The sequence below is a fragment of the Plutella xylostella genome, chromosome 17 (assembly GCF_932276165.1).
Source record: "Plutella xylostella chromosome 17, ilPluXylo3.1, whole genome shotgun sequence".
Taxonomy (NCBI): Eukaryota; Metazoa; Arthropoda; class Insecta; order Lepidoptera; family Plutellidae; genus Plutella; species Plutella xylostella.
Window position 1 is genome coordinate 11,579,308 of NC_063997.1, and position 16,425 is coordinate 11,595,732.

At 44.1% G+C, this 16,425-nt stretch overlaps 1 protein-coding gene across 1 annotated transcript in view; it reads right to left on the reverse strand.

Annotated features, from left to right (window-relative positions):
• Positions 1–16,425, reverse strand: part of LOC105387727 (tuberin) — a 39,876-nt gene that overhangs the window by 2,944 nt on the left and 20,507 nt on the right. The window contains exons 20-40 of the mRNA XM_048626933.1: positions 15,936–16,105; positions 15,319–15,444; positions 11,893–11,986; positions 11,510–11,580; positions 10,584–10,667; positions 10,023–10,116; positions 9,643–9,780; positions 9,300–9,461; positions 8,836–8,921; positions 8,327–8,404; positions 7,939–7,999; positions 7,785–7,793; positions 7,488–7,645; positions 6,046–6,992; positions 4,935–5,014; positions 4,335–4,477; positions 2,847–2,968; positions 2,333–2,445; positions 2,039–2,115; positions 1,578–1,713; positions 982–1,122 (exon numbers count right to left, since the gene is read on the reverse strand). Coding sequence (XP_048482890.1) covers positions 982–1,122; positions 1,578–1,713; positions 2,039–2,115; positions 2,333–2,445; positions 2,847–2,968; positions 4,335–4,477; positions 4,935–5,014; positions 6,046–6,992; positions 7,488–7,645; positions 7,785–7,793; positions 7,939–7,999; positions 8,327–8,404; positions 8,836–8,921; positions 9,300–9,461; positions 9,643–9,780; positions 10,023–10,116; positions 10,584–10,667; positions 11,510–11,580; positions 11,893–11,986; positions 15,319–15,444; positions 15,936–16,105 — 3,090 coding nt within the window. The remainder of the gene's footprint in view (positions 1–981; positions 1,123–1,577; positions 1,714–2,038; positions 2,116–2,332; positions 2,446–2,846; positions 2,969–4,334; positions 4,478–4,934; positions 5,015–6,045; positions 6,993–7,487; positions 7,646–7,784; positions 7,794–7,938; positions 8,000–8,326; positions 8,405–8,835; positions 8,922–9,299; positions 9,462–9,642; positions 9,781–10,022; positions 10,117–10,583; positions 10,668–11,509; positions 11,581–11,892; positions 11,987–15,318; positions 15,445–15,935; positions 16,106–16,425) is intronic.

Sequence of the window (16,425 nt, forward strand, 5' to 3'; positions counted from 1 at the left end):
CGTTGAAGACGAATTGGGAGCCACTTGAGTTTTTGTCGGAATACAGATACATGATCATATTTTCTTAAGCCAAATATGAATCGTATGCAATAATTTTGAAGACGCTCAAGCTTGTTAAGTTGCTCCTCAGTGAGATCAAGATAGCTGGCATCGGCGTAGTCAAGAACGGGAAGAAGGAGTGATTGAGCTAAAGCAATTTTGGTGGAGGTAGGAAGGAAATTGCGTAGTCTTCGAAGTGATCCCCCGGATGCAAACATCCTCCGGCTAACCGCCTCCAGCTGAGGACTCCATGTCAGAAACTTGTCAAAAATAACGCCAAGATTCCTGACCGTATCACTATAGGGTACATGAACCCCGTCAAAATAAATTGGCGGCACCATCCGAAGAAAATTATTGTTCATCAACCTAGAACTTCCAATAAGAATAACTTGAGTTTTCTTCGGATTGACCATAAGGCCATGGTGTTTACTCCAGTCTACTATTTTAGTCAGGTCAGTGTTCATAGTATCAATTGCTTGAGCTAGATTAGAAGGAGAAGCGTGTGCATAAATCTGGAGATCGTCTGCATAAAGATGGTAGGAAGAAATCAGTTTATCAGAAATGGAGTTAATAAAAATAGCGAAGAGCAGAGGAGATAGCACACCACCTTGTGGGACACCGGCTGCGATATCACACCATTGGGAGTATGAATCCTCAATGCGTATACGCTGCCGTCGCCCTGAATTTAGTATTTCTTGCTTATTGTATTGCTTATTATATTATTTATTTATTATTATGCTTGTGTATTTCTACTAGTAAGACGTCCATAGACTTAGGAATAGACAGTCAAAAAACAATAAGGGCCTTACCACAAAAACTTAGACACTATTTAACAGGAGTTTAGCGCTGTCAAACGCCTACAAAATCTATCAAATTTCGTTTTAAACACTTGTTAAACAGTGTTTAAAGTTTTTTGTGGTAGCACAGTAAGCCTTTACTAACCTTAATGGTGAGTATGTTGAAGTCCTGTCCGGAGTCGTTGTAGACGATGGACACGTGGTCGTTGCCGATGTACTTGCGCTTCTCGTTGCACGTGGGGTCGCGCGGGGACGTCGGCATCGCCGTCGCCACGTGGAAGTGCACCTAGGCAAGAGGGGTAATACTCATTATTCAGCAATGTTTTAGTTTCCTTTCAATTCCATAATCTATAAGACAAGTCAGTGCTAAAAAAAATTGTAAGAAAAAATAAGATATCTGCGCTGTCTGTTTAGGTACTTTATATACTTTATAGAGAGCGATGTTGACTGATATAGCCGCAGATACAGATATCTGCGTGTCTGACTTAACCTCCTAACAAGGCACTAGGTGCTTTTAGCTTCCGACTGAAAAAGGGGTATTAGTGTAGACGCTAGTCTGTGGTAGCCGTAGCTCCCAACCGGGATCCGATTTTCGTTTAGTGTTTTTTGGATCAACAGGTGCGGTGTGTGTGTGTGAGTGTGTGTGTGTGTTTATGTATGTGTGTGTGTGTGTGTGTGTGTGTGTGTGTGTGTGTGTGTATATGTGTGTGTGTGTGTGTATGTAGGTGTGTGTGTGTGTACCTGCATGATGTCGTCCTGCCACACGTAGGTGTAGCGGCCGTCCCTGCCGCCGGGCTCGAGGTTGAGGAACAGGTGCGGCGCCGCCGGCCCCTCCAGCTCCACCAGCGTGCCCAGCGCCGACAGGAACTCGCCGTATCTGAGACCACACATCACGGAATACAATATAAGGATTCAGGGTGTACAAAGCGGTTGAACACAAAAATGAGAGTCGGCGGGATGCGGGCTTGAATATTGGTATTCGAACTAAACATTGTCAAAATATCAGTCTTCCAGCATTTCTCAAAGGCGGTTACTAGAGAAGAAATGCCGAAAAAAACGACGTGACGTTTTTTCCTATGGATCACCTTAGAAAGAAGTTTTGTGGTCTAAGGGTCAAACGGATATCAATGTTGTCTATATTCCATTGACTACACTAGTCGGTGGCCCTCTATTATGTAAGAAGAGAATGTCGAAGTTCTCACCTCACGCTGCCGTATTCGTTCTTCAATATCAGCACTTCGTTGTCGTGCTGGCCGGGGCCCACGTACAACACTCCCACCTAGGGAAAAATAAATTTACTATTTACATATCACAACGACTGTCAGTATATAAATTAAGTAACGAAGTGAGGGCTTTTATAAACGAATTAATTAGTACTTATAAGAGATGCTTCTGCGAGCTTGTCGATCAACACATACATCTACATCCAAGGATACCTAATAAATGTCTTGAAGATCTATCTTCAGCTCAGTCAAGTGACATGGCTGCCAATATACCTTGTATGTCTCGACGGGCGGCACCAGGTCCAGGTTCTTGATGGTGCGCTCGTGCTGCACGCCCGCCACGCGCAGCGGCCGCTCCGCCCCCGCGCCGCCGCCGCCCGCGCCCGCTGCAACACCAACGACGGGTTAATACACGCCAGAGGGGTTAATAAACTAAGAGAATGAATCGCGATGTCGGGATGAAAGTTATCAGCGTGATAAAACTAGTTGATAAATATTGGGAAAGAAAACACGTGGGAAGTTGGATACAGAAACTAATCCTTTCGCCATAATGACAAACCCTACTCCAGGTTTAGTAGCGCTCGTGGCGCATTTAAGACGTGAAATAAGTTATGCATCGCGCTCACTCACATCGCGCAGCCTCTTGAGCGGGCGCGATCGAGAACTTTTATCACGTCTTAAATGCGCCTTGTGCTAGCTCTTTTGTTTGACCCAGTCATTCATAAAAAACAAAAATTAATAACAGGGTTCAAAATAATAATAATATGAATACATTAACATGACGTACCGGGCAGCGGGTTGGTGGCGGCGGCCATGTTGTGGTAGAGCTGCAGCAGCACGAAGGCGGGCGTCATGCCGCCCCCGCCCCCCGCCGCGCGGCCCCCACCCCCGCGCGGGGACTGGTTGTCTCTGCAACAGACACACCAGACCTATCATTAGGTACCTTTACATGTGTTTAGCTTTATATGTAATCGTTTTTTCGCATAAGTACTACAAAAGAGATAATATGATAATGGCACTCAATCTCACTCAGTAGCAATAATATACAGGGTTATTGGTAAGTAGACCGGATCCTTTCAGGAGGTGATAGAAGAAGGCATTTCCAGTCGATTGAACCCAATAATGCATTATCCTAAACTTAACTATTTCTAAGATATTTAATATTTAAGGTTTTTTTAATTTTTTGCCAAAATTTTATGCTTAAAACCGAAAATAAAAAAAACTAGCCACATTTCAATATTTGTTTTGGTTGTTTTGCATAAGTGACACCTTAATAAAGTATTAAAAATAATCAAATGTGCATTATTCGACTTAAATAAGACATAATACCTCAAAATAGTTAAACATTTTGAAAAAATATTCAAAAGGCAAAAACAAATAAATTAAATTAAAAAAGATTTTCATATGACATTTTTTTGTGCACTTCAGCTTAAAAACATGGTCAACTAATAAGCTTTCAAACAAGATAATTGAATACCAAATCGATTAAGGTATCACCAAGATATGGCCAAAACAACCAGAGAAAGCGGAGAAAACTCTGCAGGGGTTTCCATACTAAAGTCAACAGGACTGAAAACAATCACACTTTTTACCTTTAAATTGGGCTAATTTTGTTAGTTTTCCTGTTGAATTTTGTCCGTCTGTGCTGGTTGTTTTGGCCATATCTTGGTGATACCTTAATCGATTTGGTATTCAATTATCTTGTTTAAAAGCTTATTAGTTGACCATGTTTTTAAGACAAAGTGCACAAAAAAATGTCATATGAAAATCTTTTTTAATTTAACTTATTAGTTTTTGCGTTTTGAATATTTTTTCAAAATGTTTAACTATTTTAAGGTATTATGTCTAATTTAAGTCGAATAATGCACATTTGATTATTTTAATTACTTTATTAAGGTGTTACTTATGCAAAACAACCAAAAAAAATATTGAAATATGCGATTTTTTTTATTTTTGGTTTTAGGCATAAAATTTTGGCAAAAAAATTAAAAAACCTTAAATATTAAATATCTTAGAAATGGTTAAGTTTAGGATAATGCATTATTGGGTTCAATCGACTGGAAATGCCTTCCTCTATCACCTCCTGAAAGGATCCGGTCTACTTACCAATAACCCTGTATATTATCCTTTTACCTCATTTTTAAAATAACTTGTAAAAGCGTAATTTAGTGAGTAAAACATGATTTTTTATATTCCTATTTATGTGTACCAGTCGCCATTTACATATTATTAGTAACACCGCCATCTAGTGAGCAAGTTAAGTATTATTTATTACCGTCGGCGTCGCGTGGGGCTCATGACGGAGATGGTGTTGGAGCGCTTGGAACGCGCGAGCGGCGGGAGCTCGTCCTCCCCGCCCCCGCCCCGCGCGCCGCCCCCGCCCCCGCCGCCACCCGGCACCGCGCCCTCGCTCGCCACCTGCATATAGAAAGTATCAGACTACTTCTGTTCTGCCATGTGATCCTAGTACATTGACGCGATAGCGTTCTTTGAGCTGAGCTAGAACCCGTTTCTGCACCGGGAAGCAACACCCTTGCTCATTTTTCTTTATTTAAACCTCTTTATTATTTGTTTTATTATTTATTTTTGTGTTGTTTCCGTGTGTGTGTGAAATAAATGTATTTTCTTTCTTTCTTTCTTCTTTCTTTCGTAGTGGAAGAAAGATCAGTTTCCATTTTAGAATTTATTACTACGTCTTGTAGCAAATCTAATTAGGGCTGATTTGATGAAGCAGAACCTACATTTACGGCTATCTAAATCTGTATTTACGGAGCGAAAAAATAATATCTATTAGGCAGCCATTAAAGTGTCCTTGTTTCACCAGTATAATTTTCAAATGATCAGATACCAAGCTAGTTGCCGACTTTTACATTACCTTCTGTAGATGCGGCTGGCTGGGCGCGGGGTCGGCGGCCGCCAGCGCGGGTTCCGACGTGGCGCCGCCGTGCGACTGACCTGCGGCAGGGATACGTATCGTGAGTAGACTTGTGAGGTTGCTGTACAGTGTACATAATATTATATTGACGAAAAAGTAACAAATGAGAGCAGTCGTGTAATCAGCAGGTTTTAACACTTTGAAAGCTGATCACGGACTAGATACGTGCCAAATAATACATAATAAATATGTATGAATAAAAGGCTTGCCTGTCAAAGGGTTAATATAAGATAGATCGTGGCACGCGTAGCAGCGCTCCGAAACTTCGTTATTCGTCATATGAAGTGACGCCCATGCAAATTTTGTACGACCAGTTTCTTATTTAGCCTATATATAGTATAGCTGTCCCCGCGAGCTACGCTTCGCCTTAAAAAGATTTCCCGTGGGAATTCCGGGATAAAAAGTATCCTATGTTCTTTCCCAGGGTCTATACCATATGTATACCAAATTTCATTCAAATCCGTTCAGTAGTTTTGTCGTGAAAGAGTAACAGACAGACAGACAGACAGACAGACAGACAGACAGACAGACAGACACAGTTACTTTCGCATTTATAATATTAGTAAGGATAATAATAATATCATAAACTGTCAATGTTTGAATGAATAAAGTTTCTCACTTTGAGTTAGATACGGTTCAAAAGTGTACTGCTACTTATAAAGCTGACCGAAAAAATATCTTATACATATAGTAGGCGCTTGGCCAGCATTCTGCTGAATTATGTGCAAAAGTACAGAGGACAGAACTTTTTATTGTAAATGAGGTTCCCTGCGCCCTCAAGCCGCCGCGACGCCGCGTCGACTCTAGCAGTGCTTACCGTCCCTTAGCGGGTGCGGCGCGGGCGGCGGCGTGGCGCACATCTCCTCGGGGATGGCCTCGCACGACACGCGCATGTCGCACTTCTTGCCGCCTTCTTCTAGTAGTAGGTACTTACCGTCTCTGAGCGGGTGCGGCGCGGGCGGCGGCGTGGCGCACATCTCCTCGGGGATGGCCTCGCACGACACGCGCATGTCGCACTTCTTGCCGCCTTCTTCTAGTAGTAGGTACTTACCGTCTCTGAGCGGGTGCGGCGCGTGCGGCGGCGTGGCGCACATCTCCTCGGGGATGGCCTCGCACGACACGCGCATGTCGCACTTCTTGCCGCCTTCTTCTAGTAGTAGGTACTTACCGTCTCTGAGCGGGTGCGGCGCGGGCGGCGGCGTGGCGCACATCTCCTCGGGGATGGCCTCGCACGACACGCGCATGTCGCACTTCTTGCCGCCTTCTTCTAGTAGTAGGTACTTACCGTCTCTGAGCGGGTGCGGCGCGGGCGGCGGCGTGGCGCACATCTCCTCGGGGATGGCCTCGCACGACACGCGCATGTCGCACTTCTTGCCGCCTTCTTCTAGTAGTAGGTACTTACCGTCTCTGAGCGGGTGCGGCGCGTGCGGCGGCGTGGCGCACATCTCCTCGGGGATGGCCTCGCACGACACGCGCATGTCGCACTTCTTGCCGCCTTCTTCTAGTAGTAGGTACTTACCGTCTCTGAGCGGGTGCGGCGCGGGCGGCGGCGTGGCGCACATCTCCTCGGGGATGGCCTCGCACGACACGCGCATGTCGCACTTCTTGCCGCCTTCTTCTAGTAGTAGGTACTTACCGTCTCTGAGCGGGTGCGGCGCGGGCGGCGGCGTGGCGCACATCTCCTCGGGGATGGCCTCGCACGACACGCGCATGTCGCACTTCTTGCCGCCTTCTTCTAGTAGTAGGTACTTACCGTCTCTGAGCGGGTGCGGCGCGGGCGGCGGCGTGGCGCACATCTCCTCGGGGATGGCCTCGCACGACACGCGCATGTCGCACTTCTTGCCGCCTTCTTCTAGTAGTAGGTACTTACCGTCTCTGATCGGGTGCGGCGCGGGCGGCGGCGTGGCGCACATCTCCTCGGGGATGGCCTCGCACGACACGCGCATGTCGCACTTCTTGGCCGCCTTCTTCGTCGCGTGCAGCGCCATCGACGTGCTCCTGCACCATCAAACAAACAAACATGTTACTGGATGATTTAGTTATTGGTGGTAAGTAATGTTAGAAACAAGTAAACTGGTTTCATAATCAATGAGAAGTGTAGTGTAGTGAGAGAGCTCAAGACAACATTTGGCAGCAGTTATGTTGCTTTAAAATAGGTTATAAGCTGCAGCTGCGCGGATAATCTCCTATATGCCTTCCACGCTGTCTGCCGCACTATCTTGCCCACTGTCCTGCGCGCTGACTACGGCACTGCCCTGTCCGCTGTCCGCGGACAGTAGAGACAGATACTCACGGCTCGACGCTGGGCAGCAGCAGCAGCTCGGGCGGCGAGGCGGGCGGCGCGTCCTGTCCGCTGTCCGCGCTGTCCGCGGACAGTAGAGACAGATACTCACGGCTCGACGCTGGGCAGCAGCAGCAGCTCGGGCGGCGAGGCGGGCGGCGCGTCCTGTCCGCTGTCCGCGCTGTCCGCGGACAGTAGAGACAGATACTCACGGCTCGACGCTGGGCAGCAGCAGCAGCTCGGGCGGCGAGGCGGGCGGCGCGTCCTGTCCGCTGTCCGCGCTGTCCGCGGTCGGACTGAAGGGGAGCTTCCACGAGGACGACATCTCGGGCGACGAGTTGGAGCGCCGCACCGGCTGCCGGGACTTGCCCTGACAACCATTGACACAAGTGTTATGTGACAGTCGGTAAGTAAATATTAGTCTGTGTGTATGAGGAATTAAAACTAAAGGCATCTTGCCACTACTTTGCCACTACGACAACTAATTAATGAACAATAAGGCTACTCACGGGTGACCCCTTAGATGTCGGCGTTAAATAAAAAAAACATTTAGCAGTACAAATTTTGAATAATCGATATGATTAGGCCATTTACGGTGGGATATCATGTCACTAGGATACTTATATAAAAGCTAGTAAATAATGTCAGTAAAGTATATCTTACGTCTGTGAGCGGCGGCGGCGACCCCGGGATGTTGATGGGCGACGTGTGGCTGTGCGATCTGCTGACAAACAAACCAATTATTTAAACTATAGCTATCTCAGAAATCCGCATTCTAATCATAAAATATATGAATTGTTATTCCATGAAGCGCTAACGCTAAAGCTGGTACAAATGAAATCAAGTAACTTGATCTAAGGGATATTTGATTACTCTTAGAAGTGCGGACTGGATGGGGCCTGTGTCAATACCGCCCTACGCCAATGGTGCGCGCTATGCCGCTCGGCCGCAATACTTCTATTGCGACAAAGAGAAGCATTTGGACATCCTCTGTCACAGTTCATTCATAAATATAAGTACGACAGTTGTACAGCCATGATGCTCTGTGTACCTGTTGCTGGCGGGCGCGGGTCCGATGGACTGCGAGGAGGCGTGCGGCCGCTTCTCACTCGACACCACCGAGTCAGAGCTGCGGGGGAGAGATGGAACATGCTGGGGATTACTTCTGCGAGTAAGAACGGAAGAAAACGTTCTTGATGACGAGGAGAAAACAGGGGTGGTTCGTCATCAAGAGCGTCCGCTTTTGTAATAATGCAACATATTTGTTTATCAGGTGTCAAACATCATATTTTTAAGTTTAAGCCTAATGGCGGTGACCCAGGGGGTCATTGCGAACAGGTTTTGGGATAATCCTGTAAATAATGATGAAAAGTTCCACTCTAAACTCTAGTGTTTCTGTATGGCTATATACCGAAAAGCCATTAAATAAATAAAAAAATCAGATGAAAAACCGTGACACTGACATAGTTTTATGAGCAATATTTCGACATAATTATTTCTCGCAATATAGCTCAGGTATGTGTGGATGTAGGGGGGTGGTGTCGGGGTGGTGGGTGGTACCTGGACTTGTGCAGGTCGTGCGCGGAGGCGGCGCCGGCGGACGCGGAGGACGAGCTGCGCGACCGCCCCTCCGACGACTCCGACGTCTGCAACACACACACGCACACATTAAGGGTGACAAATGAAAACCTACTTAGTCAAAATCGTAGTTCATAGACCGCTATTTTCAATTTATAGAACCTAACTCCCAATATCTAGTTATCTAAAGCTGGCACGTTCAACACATTTACATGTTGCGCTTGTGTACCTAATGTCTGTGAATAAGCGCGCGGCGTGACGTCATAATGAATGTGCGTCGTAAAAGGCTGTCCGTCTTTGTCGCGCGCTGATGAGTGTGAAGGGGACAGTTATTGTTTTACGTTTGCTTCTGTTTAGAAATACAGTTGATCTTTTTGGAATTCAGTTGTAAGCGACAGTAACATGTGGCTGTGATTGCGTAAACTGTAAGTGTATTTTATACTTACGCTGCTAAACTGCTTGTCGATATTATGTTTGTTGTTACTACTAGTCTGCTCAGCCGCGGCAGCAGCAGCAGCAGCAGCAGCAGCAGCAGCGGCGGCGGAGGGCGGCACCAGCAGCCCCAGCACGTCCTGCATGGGGGACTCCGGCAGGAACTCGCCCGACATCTGCAACACACGTACAGGATGTTGCAATAGTGAAGAGGCGAAAGGTGCTGTAAATACGCTCTGTATAGATGGCCCGGGTACAGGACCCTTTTTGCAACAATATTCTTTGTTGGTGTATCACTTGGAGTGATCGAGGCCTGGCACTGTGTGCGTGTGTCTGTGTGTGTGTGTGTGTGTGTACCAGGTTCTGCATGCGCATGAGCCAGGCCACGTCGCCGGTGGCGCTGCGCACGCGCAGCTCAGCCCAGCCGCCGCACCAGCACGCGCAGCCGCCGCGCGCCGCCAGCGCGCCCAGCCGCGACCACCCCAGCTCCGCGTCCTGCAACCAACAAGCCTTTACTTACACTAATGGTCATAAAAAATAATCTGTATGTCCATTATTTCACAGGCGACACACGTTTCATCGAGAGTGACGAAACGGTGCGGGCTCTTGTATACTGCGTATATCTTTGGCACAGATGGGTGGTCTCAAATGGCCGTTGTAGTGGAATTAGGAGGATATTATTATTTATCGAGGAGATCCAGCCGGATATCTCGCGACATGTTTGCAGTGAAACTCACCACATCTTTCGATATCTTCTCGAACCTCTGCGTGAAGGCGGCGAGGGCCTCGCCCACCGGGTCCGTGGGCTTGCTGTTCTCCGATGAGTTTTGTCTGCAAATAAGATGTATCTGTTTTGTATTAACCTGTACTATAATCATGTATTTAATCTTGCACTATATGACAGTATTTTAATACATTCACATGCTAAAACTTCCAAGACATTCAAGCATACATAAAAGCGTATTTTTCTACATCCATTTACACAGTAAACAAAAGCAAGCGACTAGCACCGTCCACATAGCATTTACAACATGCAACCGCTATACATCCTAAACTGTAAAGTAGCCTAGTCAGTTATTGCTTTCTTACTGGTAAAGCAACATGTTAATTATACTGAATAATAATATAAACATAACATTACATCCTATATTTACTAGTATATCTCAGCTGTTTCAATGGTTTTCCGCATCACGCAGTAGTTAGGTAAATGATTAGTGCCCAGGACAGAGTGCCTGGGTCCAGCAGTAACCGATCACTGGCTGATGATGATGATGATGGTGGTGTATACATGGTGTTACCTGGAGGCGGGCTGCAGCAGCGAGGTGTCGGTGGAGGAGCTGGTGTCGGTGCTGCGGCTGTGCTGCAGCGAGTACTTGCTGTAGCTACAACAACACACCCTGTATATGCACCCGTCTCTCTACGAGTACTAGCCACCCTAGACAGGTCATCAATGACTCTTGAAATTATCTGTTTTATAAGAGTGGTCTCACATTGCAATGAATTGACACACTTTCATATGCGTAAAACTGTATTTTCCTACAATCTACCAACAGGAAACCCACACCGCTCAGTACAAGTTCACTTTAACTTACAACCTGATACATTATTGTAATCCAATACAATTTTAAAGATATCATATCAAAACAGGTTCAAATGCAAGTGTTCTTGTACCGTGCATATTTTTTCACAAAAACTTTCAGCTTCGCATACAAAATACCACCAAAGCTGTAATACTCACGCCACAACCCTTATTGCCTTACAAATAAGGTTAGTTATAAAGCACCCAAAACGCACTCATAAAACTATCGCCAAAATTACAATCAATAAATGACAAAATAATTATAGATTCGGTATTTAAGTGGCGTTGAAGGCCGTTTCAGAATGCTACAAGTGATATTTAACTTGTAGGTATCTGAATCTTTCACTGGCATGTAATTGTTGCCTTATACAATTCCACGCCACCACTGAAGTCTTACGGTAAATGCGGGAACTAACAATATAAAAGGCAGATGCGGCTGTATTTATTTCTGTGCGTGTAGTGAACTCATCAGTGGTAGCGCAGACTGTAGTAAGCTGAACGGGGGTGTCAAAGATCATAAGGGGTAGAACGTAAATAAAATATGTTCGTAATGAATGACCTTGTGAGTCCCTTCCTTTCGGTTTACAGCATCCTTTTCACTAACACCCTGTATAATTGTATATGTAGTATACTGTGTACACTTACCGTCGCACCTCCGTGGCGTTGGGCTGCACCGACAGCTGGTTGTTGTTGGAGCTGGACGAGTCACTCGCCGACTGGAACAAGGATACAGCTTTGTATCGTACTTGTACACATATTACAATGCCTCGTTTCAGAAAATCGTATCAGAGCTATGTGCTAGATGAACTAAAGGCAGTAGTTCAATTTATGTGGCGCCTAGACATGTGATTCCGTAAATCTCATTTCCTACTGCCATCTTTATAGATGAACTTAGAATGTAACTTAATTTTTTTTTAAATGTGCCTTCAGAATCGACTTCGATATAAAATAAAATAGTTGGTGCACAAATAATTGTGGTGTGGTATTGTGTAAACAAAAGGTCCCCGCCTCAGCATGTGCCGCTATACCTGCGTGTAGTCGTCGTCCACGCGCGGCAGCGGGTCGAGCGGCGGCAGCGGGCTGTTCACGCTGTCCACGTGCTGCTTGCACAGCGACGAACATCTGACACACAAAACAACAAACGTTATGCCATCATAAGTATTACAGTAAAGGTTTCAATAAATTAAGAGTATTAGAATATACTTGTAGATAGAGCCGTGGCAGCATAACTGATTATTTCTTCTGCTAATTCCAGAGGTCCTTGGTTCTAGATTTTCGGTAAATCTAGGTTCTAGATGTGTACCTACACATGTAACGAAATCACTAATTCTAAAACGGCGATACGGCTCGCAACTCACAACGTGTCGCGTTACGAGTGGTGAGGTTGTCTAGCTTTAGGGTTACTTCGGACAATCCTTTCGTGATAACATGCTAAAGTAACCTTTTGAGCTAAACGTCACGCGCGGCCTTTGGCTACATAGAACATTCACCGGCCGCTCTGTCGCTTATATTTCTTAAAGAAAATTGTAAATGTAAAGAACGAAAGGATATAGTTGCTCTTTCTGTTAAACACCATATAGAAATTTCATGTGCAGAGCTTAATAAGTATATAATAGTATGTACCTACAGGCCACCTACTGGTGATTTTATTACCTTTGAGACTGTCATGGAGGATGTTCTAAGGTTAGCTTCCAATAGTAAAAAGGAAGTAATAGTGTGTGGTGACTTTAATGTTGACCTATTAGGTGACTCTCCTAATAGGTCGAAATTGTTGTTACTTTTTAAATCATTTAATCTTTTTAATGTTTTTCTGGAACCAACTAGAATTACACCCACGTCAGCCACTTGTCTAGATAACATATTCTGTAACTGTGAGTTTAAAGACAGTAGTGTGATTAATTGTCTGAGGTCAGACCACAGTGGGCAGACCATTACCTTAGTAAACACTGACAAGACAAATAAAACTAAGGTGAGATGCAGACCGATTACTACAAAGAAAATTGACAATTACTTGAAGAAACTAGACGAAAAACTTCCGAATGTTAAATTAGATTGCAATTCTAATGAGATGTATAGTAACTTGTTTAAGATAATAGCTGATGAGTTTGAGAGTAATTTTGAAACGAAGGAAGTTTTGATTGACAATAAAATTAAATTTTGTGACTGGGCTACAGAGGGTATTCGCAAAAGCAGGGCGACATTATATGATCTGTATGAGATGAAAACATTCATACTCCGACCTGACTTTCAATCTTATGTGAAGAAATATAGCAAGATGTATAAATGTGTCTGTCACTGTGCGAAGACAATTTTTATTAATAACAAGATTAAAGACTCTGCTAACAAATCTAAGGCCGTTTGGACTATTATTAATAACGAAACGGGGAAGAATCGAACACGCGAGACAAATTTATCTTTGTAGGTAGGCAATGACATTATAACATCGAATGATGCGGTGGCGAGGGTCTTTGAAGAGTTTTTTACGAACATTCCTTTAGAGACTACGTGTAACCTGGATTCTTCGGCTGCAGCAGCTGAAACCCTGACGAAGGAGAACGCACCTTCAACCGATAAGGAATTTAAATTCAGATATATTAATACATTAACTATTATAAAAACATTTAAGTCATTAAATATGAAGAAAACTGAAGACTTGTGGGGAATGTCAGTTAAATTTGTTCTTTCTATTATTAATAAAATCGCCCCAATTTTAGCTAACATCTTTAATAAATGTATCGCTGAAGGTGTGTTCCCAGATCTTATGAAATTTAGTAAAATTATACCTCTGTTCAAAAGTGGGGATATGGAGGACCCTGCAAATTTCAGGCCTGTCTCGGTTCTTCCAGTTTTGAGTAAAATATTTGAGAGGGTCATACTCAGTCAGATGCTTTTGCATTTCAATGATGCTCGATTGTTTCATAGCCAGCAGTATGGTTTTACAAAAGGCAAATCAACAACCGATGCCGGTACTGCGTTGATTAAGCACATATTTGACGCCTGGGAAGACCATCACGATGCTATTGGAGTCTTCTGTGATCTGTCGAAGGCGTTTGATTGTGTAGACCATCAGACTTTAATTTCGAAACTTAGATACTATGGAATAGGAGGAAAGGCTTTAGATTTGATATCTTCATATTTAGACAAGAGACAACAAAGGGTCGATATTAACAATACTAAATCACAGGGGGCTCATGTAAAAATAGGCGTCCCTCAAGGATCTATTCTAGGACCATTTTTATTCCTCATTTATATTAATGACTTGCCTTTTATGGTTGAAAAATTGACTAATATAGTTTTATTTGCTGACGATACTTCTTTGCTTTTTAAAGTTAAAAGAAGAGAAAATAATTTTAATGAAATTAATTCAATTCTATCTGACATACACGATTGGTTTACCGTTAATAATCTTCTATTGAATTCTAAGAAAACGAAATGTATTAAATTTACACTGCCGAATGTTAGACAATGCGATACTAACATTATTCTAGATGGGAATAAATTGGACCTAGTTAATGATACTGTCTTTCTTGGGATGACTATAGATTCAAAGTTACAGTGGGGACCTCACATTGAAAAATTGTCTGGAAGGTTGAGCTCCGCAGCTTTTGCTGTACGGAAAATTAGACAGCTGACCGACGTTGAAACCGCCAGATTAGTTTACTTTAGTTATTTCCACAGCTTATTATCGTATGGCATTTTGCTTTGGGGTAGAGCAGCTGATATTGAAACTATATTTGTATTACAGAAAAGAGCCATCCGCTCTATATACAAACTTGGTTCCAGGGATTCATTGAGAGAACTATTTAAAGAAATTAACATCCTTACAGTTCCATGTCAGTTCATTTTTTCCAATTTAATGTATGTACGAAAGAATATTTCAACTTTTGATACAATTGGCAGTAATCATGACATTAATACTAGGAACAAGCATAAGCTGGCTTTTCCAGCGATGCGTCTGGCGAAAGTTAATAAATCGTTTTTAGGGTACTGTATTAGATTTTATAATAAGCTTCCAGCAGAAGTTGCTCAAATGCCAGAGAATAAGTTTAAGTGTTACATTAAAGAGAAACTCAGTAAAAAAGCTTATTATAAAATTGATGATTACTTAGAGGACGTTAATGCATGGCTGTGATAAGTAGTTAGCTCTGCTCATATTATTATAATAATAATTATTAAGCTTATATGTATTGTATACCAACTAGTTTTAAGTCTTTTTTTGAAAAGATGGCTCAGGAGTTTCTTGCCTCCGTTCTTCTCCTTAGACAGAAAGAGCCCCCCCTTATCCGAACGGAGAGTAATTTGTAAAAATTGACGTTCATCAGAAAATTTTATATTTGTACGATGAATAAAAAATTTTGAGTTTGAGTTTGAGTTTGAGTCGCGGCGGCACAGATGCTCACTTCAAAAGACTACCTATAGAGTCAGTTAGTATAGTAGTAACAGTAGGTGTGTACCTGTCGCACAGTCCCTGCTTGATGTTGTTCTGCTGGCAGCCGGAGGTGGTGACGGTGACCAGCTTGTGCCCCACCAGCCACGTGGTGGAAGAGCCGCCGTTCAGCAGGAACTGCACCGTCGAGCTCCTGTGAATAGAGGTGAAGTTTGAATGGAGATGGCATTACCTACATAGCGGGCACTGTACACTGCACGTAAGCGTGTAACAAACGTGTCGTATTTAGACACTTGAATCGTGTTTTTGAAAGATGTACCATATAATATCATGGAGGAATTATTGTTACATTTTTAACTATTATTCCTCTATGATACTGTTAATTCAGAGAGGCGGACTTTCGATATAACTTGCGGTAGACGTTATTTGGCTGATAATGATGATAATGATGATGATTCTGATTCTGATTGACTCGACAGCTGTGGCCAAAAATATTTTTCTGAGGTTACTCCTAATCCATTTCAATCCATTGACCATAAATAAACCTCCACGGATAAATAAACAATATGAAAAGGGCGGCCGTAAAATTTGTAAGAGCATCGACTGATATACTTTCTTTATCCGTGAGCGTTATAAACATTAACATTAGCACATGCAAAATGCAGTAAGTATAGTATATCTGACCGATGCGGCTTGACGCTGCACACGGAGTAGGCGTATCGGGCGAGCAGGTCCACGCACGTCTCCGTGAGCTCCACGTGGAACGCGGCCGAGGCGGAGGCGCCGCCCGCGCCCCCCGCGCCGCCCCGCGCCGGCCCGAGGGGGGCGCGCGGCCCGCCGCCGCCGCGGGAACCCTGGGGGAATGACAATCATTGTAGTATTTGTTACAGCTAAACTCAGAGTTTGTTTTTAGAGGGAGGTGGAAGCTCAGTCGGATAAGCGCTCGCTTCTCACGCCAGAGATGCGGGTCCGAATCCCAGGGCTGACATGTACCAATGAGTTCTTTGAATTTAAGTACAATGTACACCATCGCTCTTACGGTGAAGGAAAATATCGTGAGGAATCCTGCATGTCTAGATTTAGCACATCTAGGTATGTGAACCCACCAACCCGCAGTGGACCAGCGTGGTGGGAAATGGTCCAAGCTTAGGAAGGCAGTTTTTAGACCTGGGGG